Genomic DNA, 16,828 nt, shown 5'->3' on the forward strand with positions numbered 1-16,828 from the left:
GAGTTTTTGAACATACATATCTGATAATTCTAATGGGTTAGGTACTATGTATACAATGTGAATTAATTGCCCTAGAAATTTGAATGGTAAATGTTTGGTACCTTCAGACAAAAAGATGTTTCCTCAAATACAGGGTGAGTTAAAAGCAATTGTGATAACTTGAAAACAGTGTGAATTGTGCTTGAACCTCTTTGAACATATCTAAATTAATTTGCTCGCACAAATAAATGGTACTTAATTCACATGTAAGAGTTGTATTTTACATGAAGAAGTGTGTGTTACATAAAAAGATTACCTTAAAATTGTTACTAGGGTGACAGGAATGCACAGAATGACACTTCCATTCATTATGGATAAGTTTTGAAAAGACACTGTGAGTCATAAGTACAGAGAGATACAGAAGTATTGGTGACTAATGTATGTTTTTTTTTACAGGAACTTTTGCTTTAACTTCCTTAATATCAGCCAATGCAGTTGAGCGTCTTGTTCCTTCAGTCAGCACAAATTTTACTACAAACAATAATTCAGGAGTTCGGGGCCTCTCAGAGTTTGAAATGCAGAGGATTGGAGTTGCAGCAGCAGTTTCATTTCTAGGAGGAATCATTCAGGTTGGTGGTGAATACATATCCTGTATGCTATTGATGCATTGCACTTGTGACAGGTGTGACTTTTTTAAGATAATGATTTCTCTTCTCTAAGAAAAACTGACCACAGGTCTGGTTTATTGTTTGTGAATTATGAAATTAATGTGTTTTAAGAACTTGGTGCTCCTCTTCTGGCATGAAGCAATTGTCTGTATATGTGCTTCTAAGGTGTTGAAAAATGAAGTAAGACCACATTCAGTCAGCTCTAATGTAATGTTCTGTTGCTGTTCATGCTCCCTTTCATTCTCCTTCAGAAAAAAACATAAGAATCATCTCCTGGTAAACACTGACATATTCCTGAGGTTTTCTATTTCTTTTGTCTTGAAGAGAACTAAAATACAATATTCAATAATTAAAACCGGTAGGGAAAATCTCTTTGAATTATCTTTAGAGTTCACAAACCCATCATTAAAGCAAAATAAATTAGTAAAACAGATGTCTTCAAATGATCCTCCAAAGCTCATTCAGACGCTCAGAAGTCTTTTAAATTTTTCTCTTTTTCTATTCTGACCACAAGCCCTCAGTCCCTTTATCCATTGCCAATAACTTAAGTCTTCAGAGAAGCCTTCCTTTTTTCCTTGTAAATATTAATATGGAAGAAATGTTCCAGCTCTCTACTTTGCAACATATCCTGGGTACCTGGTTGCCAAAAAGAAACTTAAACCCCTGCATTTGGTGCTTTGGATCCCTCTACCACTCAGAGGATGAGCTAAAGAGCCCAGAATGATCTCCAGTGCCCTGCGTGCTTGGCAGGAACTGGGGTATATGCTCATGTTACTCAGCAGGGAGTATCATGGTAATTTCTGTTTTGTATTTTTTTTCCATCTTGTGTTGGCTGAAGAATTATGACTAGGGTAGCATGAGGGAAACCCTCCAGACAGCATGTGGAGTAGTGCTGATGCTGGTTGTGCCTGGCTGATGCACGTGCTGCCCCGTTGCACCAGGACGTGCAGCATCACCGCACCGGGTGAGGGGAGGTTGTGGCAGCTGAGTCCTCTGAGTACACTGAGAGCTCTTCACGCGTGACTGCTGTGCTTGCAGCCTGACAGTCACTTATGTCAGCCCTGGAGAGGCTTGAGTGTGGAAGGATAGAATGCTTCAAGCAAGAAGCCAGTTCCTGGATTCAATCAAAAAAATCTGATGCAGAAATTTTTTGCTTAGCTGCTGCGGGATCCCGCAAGGTGTGTAAATCCTCCAGAAAAATTCCTCCTTCATTCTGAAAAGTTCTGCTTTTTCACATGCCTCCAGATGATTTATCTGAGCCCATGTCCTGTTTAAGCCTGACTGAGATGAGAAGAACTTGATAATCCTCTGTTTGCATCTTCAAAGCACGTCTGATAGGGGAACTGCATCACATTCATGGGCTCCTCTCCCACGTCAGTCGTGTCACTTGCATTAGAGTCACCCTAATACAGCTGGTGCTTGTAGTGCTGCCACCAGTCCTTCATGAGAGTTTAATAGAGACCAGATTAAAGTATTTATTTCCTAGAGTAGTGCCTTGAAGTTACTGACCCATGATATTCAAGTCAAAGGCAGGATTTAGGCTGTGATTAAACTTTGCTGTCATCCCAGGTGCTGCTAAGCATGGGAATCCTAGTTTTTCATCATGATTCCAGTCTCCTGGATAACAGTTGCTGCAGTTCCCAGACAAGATGACAGGGCACATCTTGCTTGTAGTGTAGAGCTGAGTCTGTGACCTGCTTCTACTTATCAGACTAAACTAAAAATTAATGAATATCCTGGAACTCATGGGGTGTTCTGGAACAAAGAGAACAATATGGTGCATTCTGGGGCAACAGACTCCAGGTGAATGCATCCTGAAATGCAAAGTAGAGTTGTCAGTGTTTGGGATGGTACTTCTTTGGAAGAGAGCAGACCTGTATTATGGTATCTGCCCATAAAAATATTTCTTTATACAGAACAAACCCCCAAAATTGTGGTATTCTAATAACCCACTAATTACTCAAAAATGACTAATGCTGTGACTACCTCCAGCAGCTTCCACGGGAGGGATGAAATATACATCTTTAAAATAGCTGGTTCTTTCTCAAACAAAGTAGGCAAAGATCTGAACCTCCTTGGCCAGAAAAACAATTTGATACAATTTTTCCAGTAGCCTGGCTAAGTAATTAGAATATAATGTTCAAGAAAAAAAGAAAGGACACCCCCACACTCCCATATAATATAATGAGTCACAGAGGGAAGAGCTGTGTTTTTGAAATGAAGTTCTCTGGAGTATTTTGTGTTTGATGAAGACCCATAAGTGTGCATTTGGTTGTGAGGCAACCTCTGAGCAGGTTTTGTGAATCTCAGTGCCATCAAAATGTGAAATAAATTCAAACTGTTTCCTGATCATCAGGAAGTTTATAAGGTTTGAAATTTGGGGCTTAGCTGCCTAAATTTTACAAGTAACTAATTTCAGAATCTTGTGTTCATAAAAGAAGGAAGATATTTAGTTGAAAGGCATCCTGATGCAGAAAATAAAAAATAACTAAGCATAAAATAAAAACTGTAATTACCAAAAACATTTAATATAATACATCCAGAGTTAATACTATTTAATTTTAAAAACTGGAATGCATAATGCAGAATTTTTTTTTTTAATGTTTATGTAACTGCTACACTGTAAGGATAAACAAGGCATGGAAAGCAAAAAAGTTAATGGAATTATTCCAGAAAATATTCTGTGGTATTAAATATCTCAAAGGTATTGGTGGGGAGAGAAAATGACAGAATGTAATAGATTTCTATGGAATTATTTTGGATGATACCTTTACAGTATAAAACATTATCAAAAAATGTTTTTGTGTAACATTTTTTTTTTCCCCTGCTAGCACATTATATGTGCAAGAATGCTTGCATAAATATGAAAAAACCTGATCATATTAAACTGGAAATCAACATAAAATTCATTGAGTAAATAGAGGGAAGCTGCTTGCAGTTCAAAGTGAGAAAAAATATTTTTTAACCTAGAAAAAAAAGTTGTATTCTCCTAAGAACCACAGTACTACAGATTTTAGTTGTGTTATACTTCTGCAAATGAGACATAGCTTGCTACTGCCTTCCAGTATTTTACATTTTTACTGAGCTGATGTACATTATTGGAAAGAAAAATATTTCTGGTTATCTGGAGAACAAGTTCACATAGTCTATTATAATTTGCTTAATAATGAAGGACCACTGTTTAGTACAAAGTGTGCTTTTGTAAGGCTAATATTTTTGTCAAAAGTTTTGCTTCCCTGTTGGGAAAGTTATGCTGCACTATTCTGTGTTATACATAGTTATTCATGAAATACAAACATGAATCTTTATTATACAGTGACAATCAGGAAAAGAGTTCATTTTTCTTTCACAGTGGAAATAACTTCTTGCAGACTGTTCTGTATCTTGAAAAGGAGAACTAAGCTGGATGAGAGTCCTGGTGCCCTCACTCATGGTACAGCTTGCTACTTCTTGGTCTGGAGAGCCCACAGAAAAGAAGCTTTTTTCTGGTCCAGGAGTGAGGGAAGCTCTCCCCATCAGGTGCTACCAAACACTCTCCAGACACCCACAGTGAACTTCTTTTCCCATAGTGAATGCAGAAGACAAAAGCTTCCAAATATAATATTTATTTACATGGGACAAAAAGGTTTTTAAATTGGTGTCTCAGTCAAGCTGAACTGTGACTGGCTCTTTATAGTCCATAGGTATCTTCACTTCTGCAGCCTCCAATTTTGAGATTACAAGATACTAAATGAGAAGCTCACACTCTCCACTGTTTCCTTCTTCATCTCTCAGCACACGATCAGAAAGAGTACCACCTCTTTTTGCTTGGTTTAATGGGGAAAAAAGCCACACCTTTCAGAATGTGGAGATTTGAGGGTTTTAAGGTTTATTCTCCAAAACTGAATTCATGCAGCAGGTAACATGGTAACAGCCTTTCAATAATTGTGGACAGAAATTTTGAGATTAGTGCTTTCCAAAGTGCCTGTTATGTGATAAAAATTTTTTCTGGCCGTAAAATTAGATTAACAACACCATAAGAGTGGAATTTTAACAATAATAAACCAAGAGTGTTGTCATGGGAAGAAAGTACTGAAAGTGGACAAGAACCAAAAGAACTTGAATAAATGAACACAAGGGGTTAGCTTTTTGCAATCATTAGTTTCTCTTCTCCTGGCTAAATCCTGATTACCTTCTAATTGAAAGGGTAAAATTATGGAGACAGCTGAAAGAACAGGTTCCTTTTGCATTCTCTTTTCCATTATCAATTTTGGTTTTCATTTTTTTCCTATAACTTTTTCTCTTTTTAAATAATCCCGCCTTCCACCATTTCTGCCTAATCACTTGTTTTTACTATTTGTTTCCATGATCTTCTCTCCTTTATTATGCATTAGATCAAGGCTGTTTTCCTTCACTTTCTCCTGTGGCTTTATTTTTTTCTTTCTATGAGAACTCCTGATTTCATTCACATGAATTTAATCAAGACTGTATAACTGTTGTAAGCCAAATTCATCTCAAGACAGTTGCTTTTAATGAATAAAATGTACCCCCCCTGCTTTCTTGTGGGCTCCCATCACGTACTGGAAGTCTACTATAAGGTCTTTCTGTAGCCTCAGAAAATAAGATGTGAAATCCACATCATGACCACAAAAAGGATAAAATAGATTATTAAAAATATCTTTAAGAATATTGAATTTTCTACATTTTGGCTATATCTTGGTGAAAGTTTTTATGACATAATGCAAGTGATGCAGTTGTGTGCTGTCAGCCCAGCTTAGCTGTGACTGGTGTTTATGCAAAAAGCAGAGGCAGCCAAGCTGTGAGCTCTGTGTCTGTTCCTGATCACAGAGGGCTAACTGGAGAGTTAATCTGGGCCTGTGTAATTGCTAAAATTATGAAGTATATCTATGAAGAATTCTCACATGCAACTGGACTTGGGAGGCTTGTTTCAAAACTGGTTTTTGCCCCCTCTTCACCTGAGCAGTTTCTGTCCATTACTCGAGTCGCAAGGCAAGTAGGAGTTCCCCATGCCACCTTATGCCAAAAACTAAACCCTCATCCACAGATGTTTTTTGTTGTCTTTTTTTTTTTTTCATTTTTAGGTCTTTACCATGGAAGATATATAGATGCATATGATATTTATTTCACTAGAATTTAAATAAAGAGCAGAATATACATGCTGATGGAGGATTGCTGTTACTCTGGAAGTTGTGAGCTGCTCTCTGCAGTAAGAGATAGGTGATCAGCATAGGCTGCTCCTTCTTTAATGGAGTGGTTCAGAAATTCCCTACAGAAATTACCTTAAACTATATTCACAATTTGGATGTATTTTACATAGTCCAAAATTCTAAACAAACAATAAGAAGCGTGTTTGAGGTGAAACCTTTTAATTACTATCTGTGAAGCAGGGTTACCTCCCTCTAAAATGCTGAAGATTTAAATTAAAAAAAACTAAACAGAAAAAAAGAATGTGAGAGCGATGCTGAAGTTGCTGAACTCTGCAGTCTGACTCCATTTCCCTGTATTTCACCATAATAACTTTACCTGAAATGTTAATGTTAACTAATATTTCTCTATGATATTATGTACTTCAATGAATTGTCTTTGTGATTTTGAATCCACAGCTAAATAAACATCAATCTTATTCTCTGAAAACTTAGCTGTTACTCAGTGTGAAATTTCACATCCATACAGCACCAACTGATCTTGGAAACCAAACAAAACATCAGTAGGAAAGGGAGAATTTGTTTCTTATTGAACTTTGCTACCGTGAACAATGTTTTAAGTACATGAATAAGCACACACCATTCGAACAAAGAGCTAAACAAAACATCTGAATTTAGTAATTATTTGGCTTAGGCCTGACTAATTAAATTACTGCTCACTGAGGGTATAACAGTAATTATCATTATTGGGGTCCAATCATGAATGGCAATCAACGTTCTGATTGTTCTTACTACAGAGCCATTCACATGTTACAAGTGAGAAACAGAAAAAAACCCACCTCATATTTAATCTCTCAGATGAAAGAGGATATTGCTCACTAGAGGTTTTTGTGGTATATGAAATGCCACCCACTTTGGCGTGTTTGTTCCTTTTGTGGTGTTGTACTTGTAGCTCATTGCATACAGGTGAGATTTATGGTGGAAAAATAAATGGTTTTCAGGCATAAAGGATGATAACATTTGAAATTTTAAAATTTTAGCTTAAAAAAAAAAAGCCAAAAACCAACCAACCAAATAACAAAAAACCCACAACAAAAGAAAATAAAGCAGAATAAGCTTATATATTCTGAAGGGATGATATTTAGTAATGTAAACACAAAATAATCCTTTTATAAGGTATTGTAACAACTCTGCGCAAAGAGCATGTAACTTTTCAAGCAGAAGTGGGTTCTTATAGAAGTAAGAAACTTCTTTTTTTTACCCAAAGAATCTGCAGAAAGGGAGATCATTTAAATGCAACTTAATATCTTAATATGATTCAGAAAAAGATTAAGTGTTATGCAAAACACAGTAGAATCTGCAGGTAAGTGAGTACTTTGTTGAAAAAATTAAGACCTTTCAAAACTCATTATTCAGAGGAAAAGAGTGATTGCAGTCTGAAATAAGGGGAGAAAACATAAAAGTACACAGTAATTCTTTGTGTATTTGTCCCACACTCCTACAATGTATCTGCTATAGCTGCACAACTGAAGTCTAGATTCCTGGATTAGAGAGGAATATTATTCTTTAATTATATGTCTGTATTCAGAAATAACATCTCTAAAAGTTGCAACAAAGCTGAAATAATCTTCAAGGTCAAATATACTGCAACTACAGAGTCTATTTTTTTTTCTATCAGAGAAAATCACTTTGTATTTTGGATTGCGTTTATATGATTGGATGTTGAATTTTTCTTCCTGTTTTAAATTTTCTGATTGTGTGCAGATATTATGCTTTAAGGTAGTACAAGTATTTCTCAAATGCATGGGAAGTAGATTTTAAAAGTCATTAAAATAACTTACTTTTGGTATAGGTTTATAACATTTGTTCATTCAGAACATATAATTATATAAACAGACCTGTTTCTCTGTACAGAAGATAAATATTTTTATATCCTCTGTCACATGAAGCAATTTCTGTTGCTCCCTTACCTGGACACCTGCAAACCCACAAATCTCAGTGTATGAAGCTGGTGTAACTAGAGGTAATGGATTTATGATACTTGATGTATTTGATACTATGATGCAGTAGCATGAGAGCACAAAGTATTCCTCTATATGGAACCCTATGCTCAGGATCAGCCTGGGGCACAGCAAGGCTCCATGTGAGGACAGAGCTCTGACCATTAGACTCATGTCTCCACAGTTTTAACACTTAATGAATCTGGTAACAGAATCATCTGGGTTGGAAAGGGCCTCTGAGATCATCAAGTCCAACCCTTAATCCACTACCACTGTGGTTATCAGACCATGGCACTGAGTGCCACATTCAATCTTTTTTTTAAAAACCTCCAGGGATGGAGAATCCACCACCCCCCTGGGCAGCCCATTCCAATGCCTGATCACCCTCTCTGTAAAGAATTTCTTCCTAATATCCAAAGTAAACCTCCCCTGGCAGAGCTTAAGTCCATGCCCTCTTGTATTACTGAGCTGCCTGGGAGAAGAGACCAAACCCCCCAGATGTTTTTATAATGTTTATTTTGTTCACATGTTTGAGTGGAAGAGAATATGAAGCACTCCATTAGGAGATTCTCTCTGAGACTGCTTTTGTTACTAAACCGGTGTTAGAGTCTGGTAAACTAGTGGGGCAAGTAAGATAATGCAGGTAAACCCACAGTGCTTCAGTGGGTTCCATTTTCATCTAGAATCATCTTTCAAAGGACTTCTGCGTCTTTTTATCTTTATTTCATTTGTCTTACCACTTCTTTAAACAACTGTGATTCTGTGCCCTGTCACCAGGAAGCTGCATTTTATTATACTTACTGATACTTAAACCTTTGCCTTTTAGGTAGCAATGTTTATGCTGCAGCTGGGCAGTGCCACATTCTTGTTAACAGAACCAGTGATAAGTGCAATGACAACAGGAGCAGCTACACATGTTGTGACTTCACAAGTGAAGTATCTGCTGGGAATGAAAATGCCATATATATCGGGACCACTGGGATTTTTTCATGTGAGTTCAGTAAAAGAGATGGGTTGTTCCATTAGCTACCATTTTCTTCAATAACTATGCTATTTGGCTACATATATAAGTGTAAGAAATTTCCTATGCATGCATGTGACTGAACAGAAAGTGTAATATCCAAATCTTTGCCTTGCTACATCTGTTTGCAAGAACAGTGTAAGAAAATTTGATGAAGCATTAGCAGAAATAGCTCTTATTTTGAAAGGATACACTAATCAATTAAAAATCTGTGTATTGCACCATTAGTAACTCCATTCATTAGTCTGAGCAATTCTGCACTTGTACAGGGACTGATAACTCTTTCTGGATCAGTTTGTGGGTGTGATGGTTTAATGCTTGGCCAGCAATTAAATGAATGAGATTCTGTCTGTTAACCCCTCTTCCTTCCCCTATGAGGAAAGGAGAGAGAATAATGGAGTGAGACTTAAGAGTTGGAAACTAAATGAAGCAGCTGCAATGAAAGAGCAGTGGTGAAAAGGAAAATAATGAAATATATACAAATTAATATGAACATAAACAAAATCCACTATTGTGCTTCCCTCCAGTAATGCTCATATCACCCCTAAGGCTGCAGGTCAGGCACTTAGGACCTGGTTGCAGGAGCATGCCAATTCAGGAATGCATGGATCAGGATCCGTGAAGGCAGATGAAAAGACAAAGTCCTCTCAGCCCATCCCTGGCCATGGATGAAGGGAACCTGACCTTTATGATCCTCAGATTTATACCAAGTATGATGTGTATGGGATAGAATAATTTGCTTGGTCTGCTTCTCCCCACAGGAGGGTCCCTTTACTCCCTTTTGTTTCCTGAACAAAAGATGTTTCTCAGAAAAGGACCAATGGCCCTGGTTCTGCATATCTTGTGTTATCAGTCCTAGAAGCAGACACTGGTTGAAAAACATGATGTTAAATTCAGCAAGTGCAGCTACTTAAAAGACATTTATCCAAAAAGTAAAATTGCTAGAAAAAGCATTGGTTTTGCTTTGACTCAAACCAGGACAGTGGGAAAGATATATCGTGATGTATTCTAAACATATTTTCTTGATATTTTGCTGAATGAAACCTGACCTTCATGTAGTAAAAGGAACATGACCCATGATTTGTGGATCTCCAATGCAAACATTACTCTAGATATGTTACTTATTGCTTTCTGACATAATATTACTTTGCCATAAACACAAGCATACAGCTTTAAGGTAATTTCATAAAATGCATGCAGCCTTCCACACAGTATCATGGCTACTCCCTTTGAAGAGTTGGCTGAAACATTAAAGAAAAAAGTTTTATATTCTTTTTGCATAAAAGATATGAGAACATATTCTTTATGGTAACTTTTTCCAGGAAACACTGAGTTTAGGTGCTGTGAGTATAATCTCTTGGCAGAAGCATTAGTAGTTTTACAATAGTATCTGTTTAAATAATATTCTCATAATGAAACTTTACTTACTCACTGAGGTGACATTAACATTGCACTGATAGCAATTAATTATTTGATGGCCAGATGAAGTGAGGCTACATCTTGTTAGCCACTAAATTAGGGCTCCTTATTTAACAGCATGGCCTTTATTTTCTTGCACTCCTTTGCTTTTCATTTTTTCCAGCTATTTTTGGGAAATTTATGTCATCTCTGTGATAAGATATTGCTTTTTAGAATGTTATTTCATAATATTTTTAAAATTTGGTAACATTTTGTATTTGTAATCCATACAAGTGATTGCCAGGTTTTTACAGGATTAATTTCTTAAAGAAAATCAAAGACATGTAATAAACACAAGTAATTCATCTTGCAGATACATAGCTAGGAGTGTTGTAGCCCTTTTTATGAGTAGTCAGTTGGCCTGTGAGACTATTACAAGTGAATCATCAATATTAAAAACCTTTTCATAAATACTTCTTAATAAAAAATGTGACCAGCCTTTTTTTCATGGTGTTTCCATGGAAACTCTACTTACATATAGGAATATTGCCATCTTACAGAGATGACTGTTAAGTACCACAGCCAAGTCATAATCAAAATATACATTATGACCAATAATAAAGAACAGCAATGATATGAAGAAATATTTCCAGGTTGGTGTACTGATGATATCATAAATGAGATCATTTGAATGCTTTGAAAGAAATCTATTCCCATATCCCTTGTATTTTTTAATGTATCTGAAACAAGTTCTTTGCCCTTCACTTCACATTTTAAATCAAACCCCTTTGAATATATTCCAAAGAAAGATTTTCTTGATTCTTTTAAGCTTCTGAATTCTCTGTAGACCTGTGTGAAAACAAATGAACAAACAAGAACTTTAAAAAGTCCTCATACTCAGAAGGGCAATTTTACCATGCAAGTATTTTACAAAGTTTCTGGTCTCTTCAGACTTATGAGTTCCTTTAAGAAGCTCCAGTATCTCAGTCAGAAGCACCAGATTTTTATTTAATTTTTTTTTTCTTCTTCCCCCTGTAGAGGTAGTTCTGTATGAATATTATACTACTTACATATATGTTAGAGAGCACATGTAACTAGAGAATGAAAAGCAAATTTGGTGTATCTCTTCAGACATTTTCTTTACTCCAAATTCTTTAAACTGGAAGACTGGTATTTTCTTGTTACATATTATTTTTTTTTTTAATTTCTCCACTCCAAAACACCTCCCACTCACAAAGCTGATTGCTTTGCCTCAGGCAGCCTTCGGGCTGGCAAGGGAAGAATAAGAATGTTTAATAAAGTGTGACAGGAGAGTTGAAAGTAAAGCAAGCCAGTGAAATGGATTCTTTATAGCAAGTGAGATCACGATTAAGTATGTAAAAATAAACTCTGTATAGGCAGAAAAAAAAATCTACTACGCTGGTGTTGAGCCTGTGGGATTTTTGTGTTTACTCATAGTGTAATCTATTAATTTCCATTTTCCCTGTACAGAGTTTGTAGCACTGCAGTGGAGCTGCACACTGCAGAGTCAATTTGTATTTTGCAAATGGGAAAGTCGAGGTGTAGATCAATAAAAGTAGTGAGGGAAGACTGCATGTGAAAATGAATTTTTACAGGGACAAGTGTCAAGTTTTCCTTAGTATCTGAAACCAGCAAAACATCTATATTTGCCCTTTATCCCTGAGTAGATACATTTATCCTTCCACATGTTTCTGGGAAAATGCAACTCAGCAAAATGAGCTGCAGCCTTACAAACCTATTTTGTCAAATGCAGTCTCTTGAGGCTGTGTTGCAAGTTAGTAGCAAGATCTTTGCGGTTGTGTTGCACTTAGCTGAAAAAATCCTTCACTTTCAGCTATCAGTCCTTCCCCCCTCCCCATCCCCAGCCTGTTCCCTATGCAGTTCATTGTACTTTTTCTCCCCACAGCATTTTATATTCCTCTAATAAACATCAGAATGAAATATTTTTGAAAAAGCAATATGAGGTCATCTACTCTTAAACTGCATTATGTGTTTTAACTAATATGTTCCTTTAGTTCTTTAGTTTCCTTCATCCTCCATACGTTTTAGAACTGTTCGAGTTTTCATGTATATATTAAAAATAAATAAAAAAGGATTCACAGCATTTCATAAATGCACCAGAATACACATCTTTTTTAGAATATAAATCATTGCAATGTTCATTAGTACCCTATGAAAGCTATTAAATTCCTATGAGAAAACACACATTCAGTGTCTTTATATATATGTTTGCAAAGTCAGAATATTGCTTTTTTCACTTACATGCAAATTTGCTTCAGTTGCCAAAATGTGCACTGCTTCCTCACAATATTGCCAGATTATCTCTATTAAAAATCTCTACACAAAACTAGCAAGAAATATAAAAAAACAAGAGGCAAACTGTGCAATTAGCATATCATTGCTATATTTTAAGGTTTTGTCAATTCTATAATGACACAAAAAATTCTTTCATACCCTGCAGTATCAGACTCAGTTCCACTACCTCATTTCTAAATTATTTCAGTAAGGGCATAATCAAAACGTATCAGATACTGAGTGTGTGGTGATATTTATGGTGAAAGCATTTGTACACATTCCTTTTGAACCTGATGCCAGTGATGCTGCAAGCTTGAGCTGTAGGTGCTCACATTCAGGATTTACACTTTCCCCTCAGATGAACACAGTAACTGGACAGTAAAACCTGTGAACTGTATAATATAGAGAGAGGACTTCACTGTGTCTTAACCACAGCCATGTTAAGAGCCACATGTTCTTTTTCTCTAAATAGCCTGGGAGTGGTTTGTGAAAGGGTCTCCTGGCTTTGCTACTCAAATCTTGAAATGGGTGAGCTTAGGTTTTCAGAGAATGATTACCCTGGAATGGACCAGTTGGTGGGATTTCTGTAGCCCAATGCAGTAATTTATTTAATATTTCTGAATTACTGCCAGATTTTTTGTCAGTGTACTAGAGACACTTTGGGGGTGGGGATGTCGGTGCTACTGAACCTGGAGGAGGAATGAAGCATTGGCTGATGTAGAGCACATCCTAAAGGATATGATTTGAAGAGGGAAGTCAAAAAATACAGTAGGCAGTTCATGCAAAGTGTTTGTTGTGAAGCCTGAAAAAGCTACACAGAGGTCTCTAAGATCTGGATATGTATTTAAAAATTAAATGGAAAATTCTCTTTTAGTATATTTTAGTTTAAAGAAAGACAGAAATTCTAAAAGTTTATGCATATTTCTTTGTAATCCTTTATTAAAATTTTATTTATTCATCCAATTTTATGTCTTGCTTTCTCTAGGAAAATTCAATTAAATGCCAGAAACACAGGTAGCTACTGCTGACAGTTCAGTAGGCACCATTCATTTCAAAACAAGCCCACATCTCTGATTCTGACAACTGAAAATTAGGAATCAATCGTTTCTTCCCTTTACTTAGCCCTTCACCTTCTCTCTAGCTCAGTTTTTGGGGAGTTTGTGGGCACAGTTTGCTTCACAGTTTTCCAGATTGCCTCCTTTTGTCCTAATCAATCACAGCTTCTGCTTGGGCATTGAGCCAAGTCCTGTGCTCTCTTGAAAATGCATTCTTGAAAATCAGGGGTACAGAGGCTTAGTCCCAAAACACAACCCACGTATTGTCTGGTTACAGTGGAGAAATATGTGGTTAAAACTGTGGCTTGATTACCATTCTTCAGAATTACAACATATATAGAACATACTATTTAACAACATTTTAAAATGTTTTCCTTGCTTTTGAGAGACCTTTGTGCTATGCATTTTTAATCAGTCAAATGGCTGAATTTTAAAGTCATGGATTACATTTTTCGTTTTTATGATGAAAGTTACATTTTGGTTTTTTTTCCTGCAACTATTTTTAGAGGGTTTTTTTTTTCCCCCTATAGATGATGAAAATTTTCATAGGAGAGATGAGAGAGGAAAAATCAGGAAGTTATTTTAATACATTCATTCTTCAAAATAAATATCATCTCTTCAAGGAGTGATAGAATCAGAAGAATGGAAAAAAATGTATCACCATATTGAACACCTGTCTTCTGGAACAGGGTTTCTTCCTAAGATAATTTATCTAGTACTTTTTCCTGTCGAATATAAGTATATGTATTTAAGCTTCAAACTGACAAACCTTGTTAGCATTATACATGTGTTTGAGAATAGGTTTTCTGGGGCAGAAAATTATTAATCTTTGTTTTGATAAAACTACAATTGTCACTTTTCATTTATTTTAGTAATCTTCTTAATTGTTGCCAGAGATTCAAGCCTCAGTTGCTTGATTTTATTATGTTTAATATTGTGGTTTAAAAAGAAGTTAATTGTGTTGCAGTCTAAATCTATGCCCTAGATTTTAACCTCTTTTCTCTACATAGTTTACATTTCAGGCTACATACCATAGTTCTCAGAACAAAAATGCAAAATTCAAGAGACTGAGCTTACCTTGTTTTTTTCCCTCTGCAGCTTTAGTAAGCATGTGTAGTATATCAGCCTTCATGCCTCTTTGTTCCTTCAGGCAATAGAATATTGCTTTTATTCATGAGGCATGAAAATAACTTGTGTTAGGTTTTTGATTATTTTCTTTATTAGGACATAAGTTCCCTCTTGCTTTCTTTATCCATTCTGACCATCACAGTAAACCTGTGATTTTTTTCCATCACTCTCCAAATCTGTTATCATACTGGTTTATGCCTCATTTTCTGGACCCTCAAATTCAGAGTAGAACTAAAATTACAAGTCACTGATAACTGAGTCATTCCATGCTAGAAGACAGCAAGGTTCTGAGTCTGTAACTCACAGCATTGTATTCTTCATTGGAAATCCCTGTTAGTCATCACCATTGGTCATTCTGTTCCTATTCCACATTTTTTATTTCATATGTTCCTTATATTCATTGTTGCATTTCCTTTCTTCATCATAGACCAAACTATGTTTTTCTAGCCATGTTTTACAGCATGTAGCACTGCAGTTTAACCTTTGAAAAGATGAAGGCTTCCTATTTGCAGCTCCACAGCTCTGCTCCTCTCTCCTTTTTCTGTTTTAAATCTGCAGTCTGCTTCCTCACTTGAAGTGATGTAACCCTTCCCCTCCTCAGAACCTCCTGTGGCAGGGTTGGAACCCTGGTGGTCCAGCATGTTCCACCCCTTCCACCTGCAATTCCTTCACCTTGCCATGGAGTTTCTCCTGGAAAGCGCTTGCCTCTGATGTGTTAATCATCCCTTCTTCTCCTACCTCTTGCTTTACAGCCTTTAACTTATGAATTTATCCTAGGGACAGAAACAAGGCTTAGTGGATCACATTATTTATTTAAATAGCCAATTACCTACATATGCAAATCTTGACAGCTAATTAGTGGGTGAGGCATCTGGACCTGATGAATGTATGCACCATGGAGCACTGTTAGTGTAATGGACAAAACCAGCCAAGAGGGAGACTGAGTGCACCCCACTGAGGCTATATGGTTACCCCAGCAAAATATTTGGATGGATCCCCTTGTGCACAGGAGAGCATGCCCTGGAGAAGAGGTGCATCTGGGAAGACACCTTCTGCTTCTCTTCCCATCCAGCCACTACTGCAATTTCCCTTTCTGTTCTTCCTCTTTCTCTTTCCATCTCCTTTCTGTCTTTTAAAATTCTTCCTCAGAAGTACCTCTTAGTATTAGAGTTGATGGATGTTATAAGGACATTGAAAATAAATCGTTGTACATATAACCTTCTGTCAACATTTTTGTGCCATACTCATTTATCTCACTTAACTTAATGAAACTGAATATGGAAAAGATACATGCCACATTTAATTTTTTTCATTGATTCTACCAGTAGAAATTTGTAAATACATATATACATACATCTACTGCATTTTTTTGAGTTTTCAAAAGTCCATAGTATTTTAGCAATATAAAATTTGTTAATTTTTTATTGCAGTCTCAAGTGAAGGAAAGCTTGTCAGATGACTCACGTCCTGTAGTATTGACTCAGCTCCCAAGGATACTTCTAGTTATCTGAAGTTGTGTAGAGTATGCCAGAGATTGTGACCCAGAATGATGTATTTTTTGATTTGTGATTTTTATGTGTTGTTCACTGTAGATTTATGCCTACATATTTGAGAATATCAGATCAGTTCAGCTGGAGGCTTTACTTCTCTCCTTGATGAGCATTGTGGTCCTTGTTCTTGTTAAAGAGCTGAATGAGAAATTTCAGAGAAACATTAAAGTGGTTCTTCCCATCGATCTGGTTTTGGTAAGTGCAAAATCCAGTCTCAGACTTTTTGCTTTCCAGAGCTTTCAGTGGTTCAATCAGTCTGCTGCAGTTACGTTGTCCATTGTTAACTGTAGCCACACCTGCCCCTTATAAATGGACAGCTGATTTCCCTGGCTATATGTTAAATGTAAGAACAGGGAACAGTCTGGCTAAATAATTGAGAAAGAAGTGACATGCGTTCCCAATTTGTATAATACTTTTCATATGTTTACTTCTTTTTAAATAATCACAAGAACATGAAACCCAGAGTTTTAAAGTGTAACAAATTTGTAATAGAAAATGAAAAGCCACTGGCACACTGAAACTACAGGCAAGGCTTGCGTTAGGTTGTTGTGGCTCAGGTGTTGCTTGTT

The 16,828-nt window shown here is 36.4% G+C and overlaps 1 protein-coding gene across 1 annotated transcript in view; it reads left to right on the plus strand.

Annotated features, from left to right (window-relative positions):
• Window positions 1-16,828, plus strand: part of SLC26A7 (solute carrier family 26 member 7) — a 67,834-nt gene that overhangs the window by 17,437 nt on the left and 33,569 nt on the right. Inside the window, exons 3-5 of the mRNA XM_071737929.1 lie at window positions 436-608; window positions 8,618-8,782; window positions 16,302-16,454. Coding sequence (XP_071594030.1) covers window positions 436-608; window positions 8,618-8,782; window positions 16,302-16,454 — 491 coding nt within the window. The remainder of the gene's footprint in view (window positions 1-435; window positions 609-8,617; window positions 8,783-16,301; window positions 16,455-16,828) is intronic.

This window comes from Heliangelus exortis, chromosome 2 (assembly GCF_036169615.1).
Source record: "Heliangelus exortis chromosome 2, bHelExo1.hap1, whole genome shotgun sequence".
NCBI classification, from domain to species: domain Eukaryota; kingdom Metazoa; phylum Chordata; class Aves; order Apodiformes; family Trochilidae; genus Heliangelus; species Heliangelus exortis.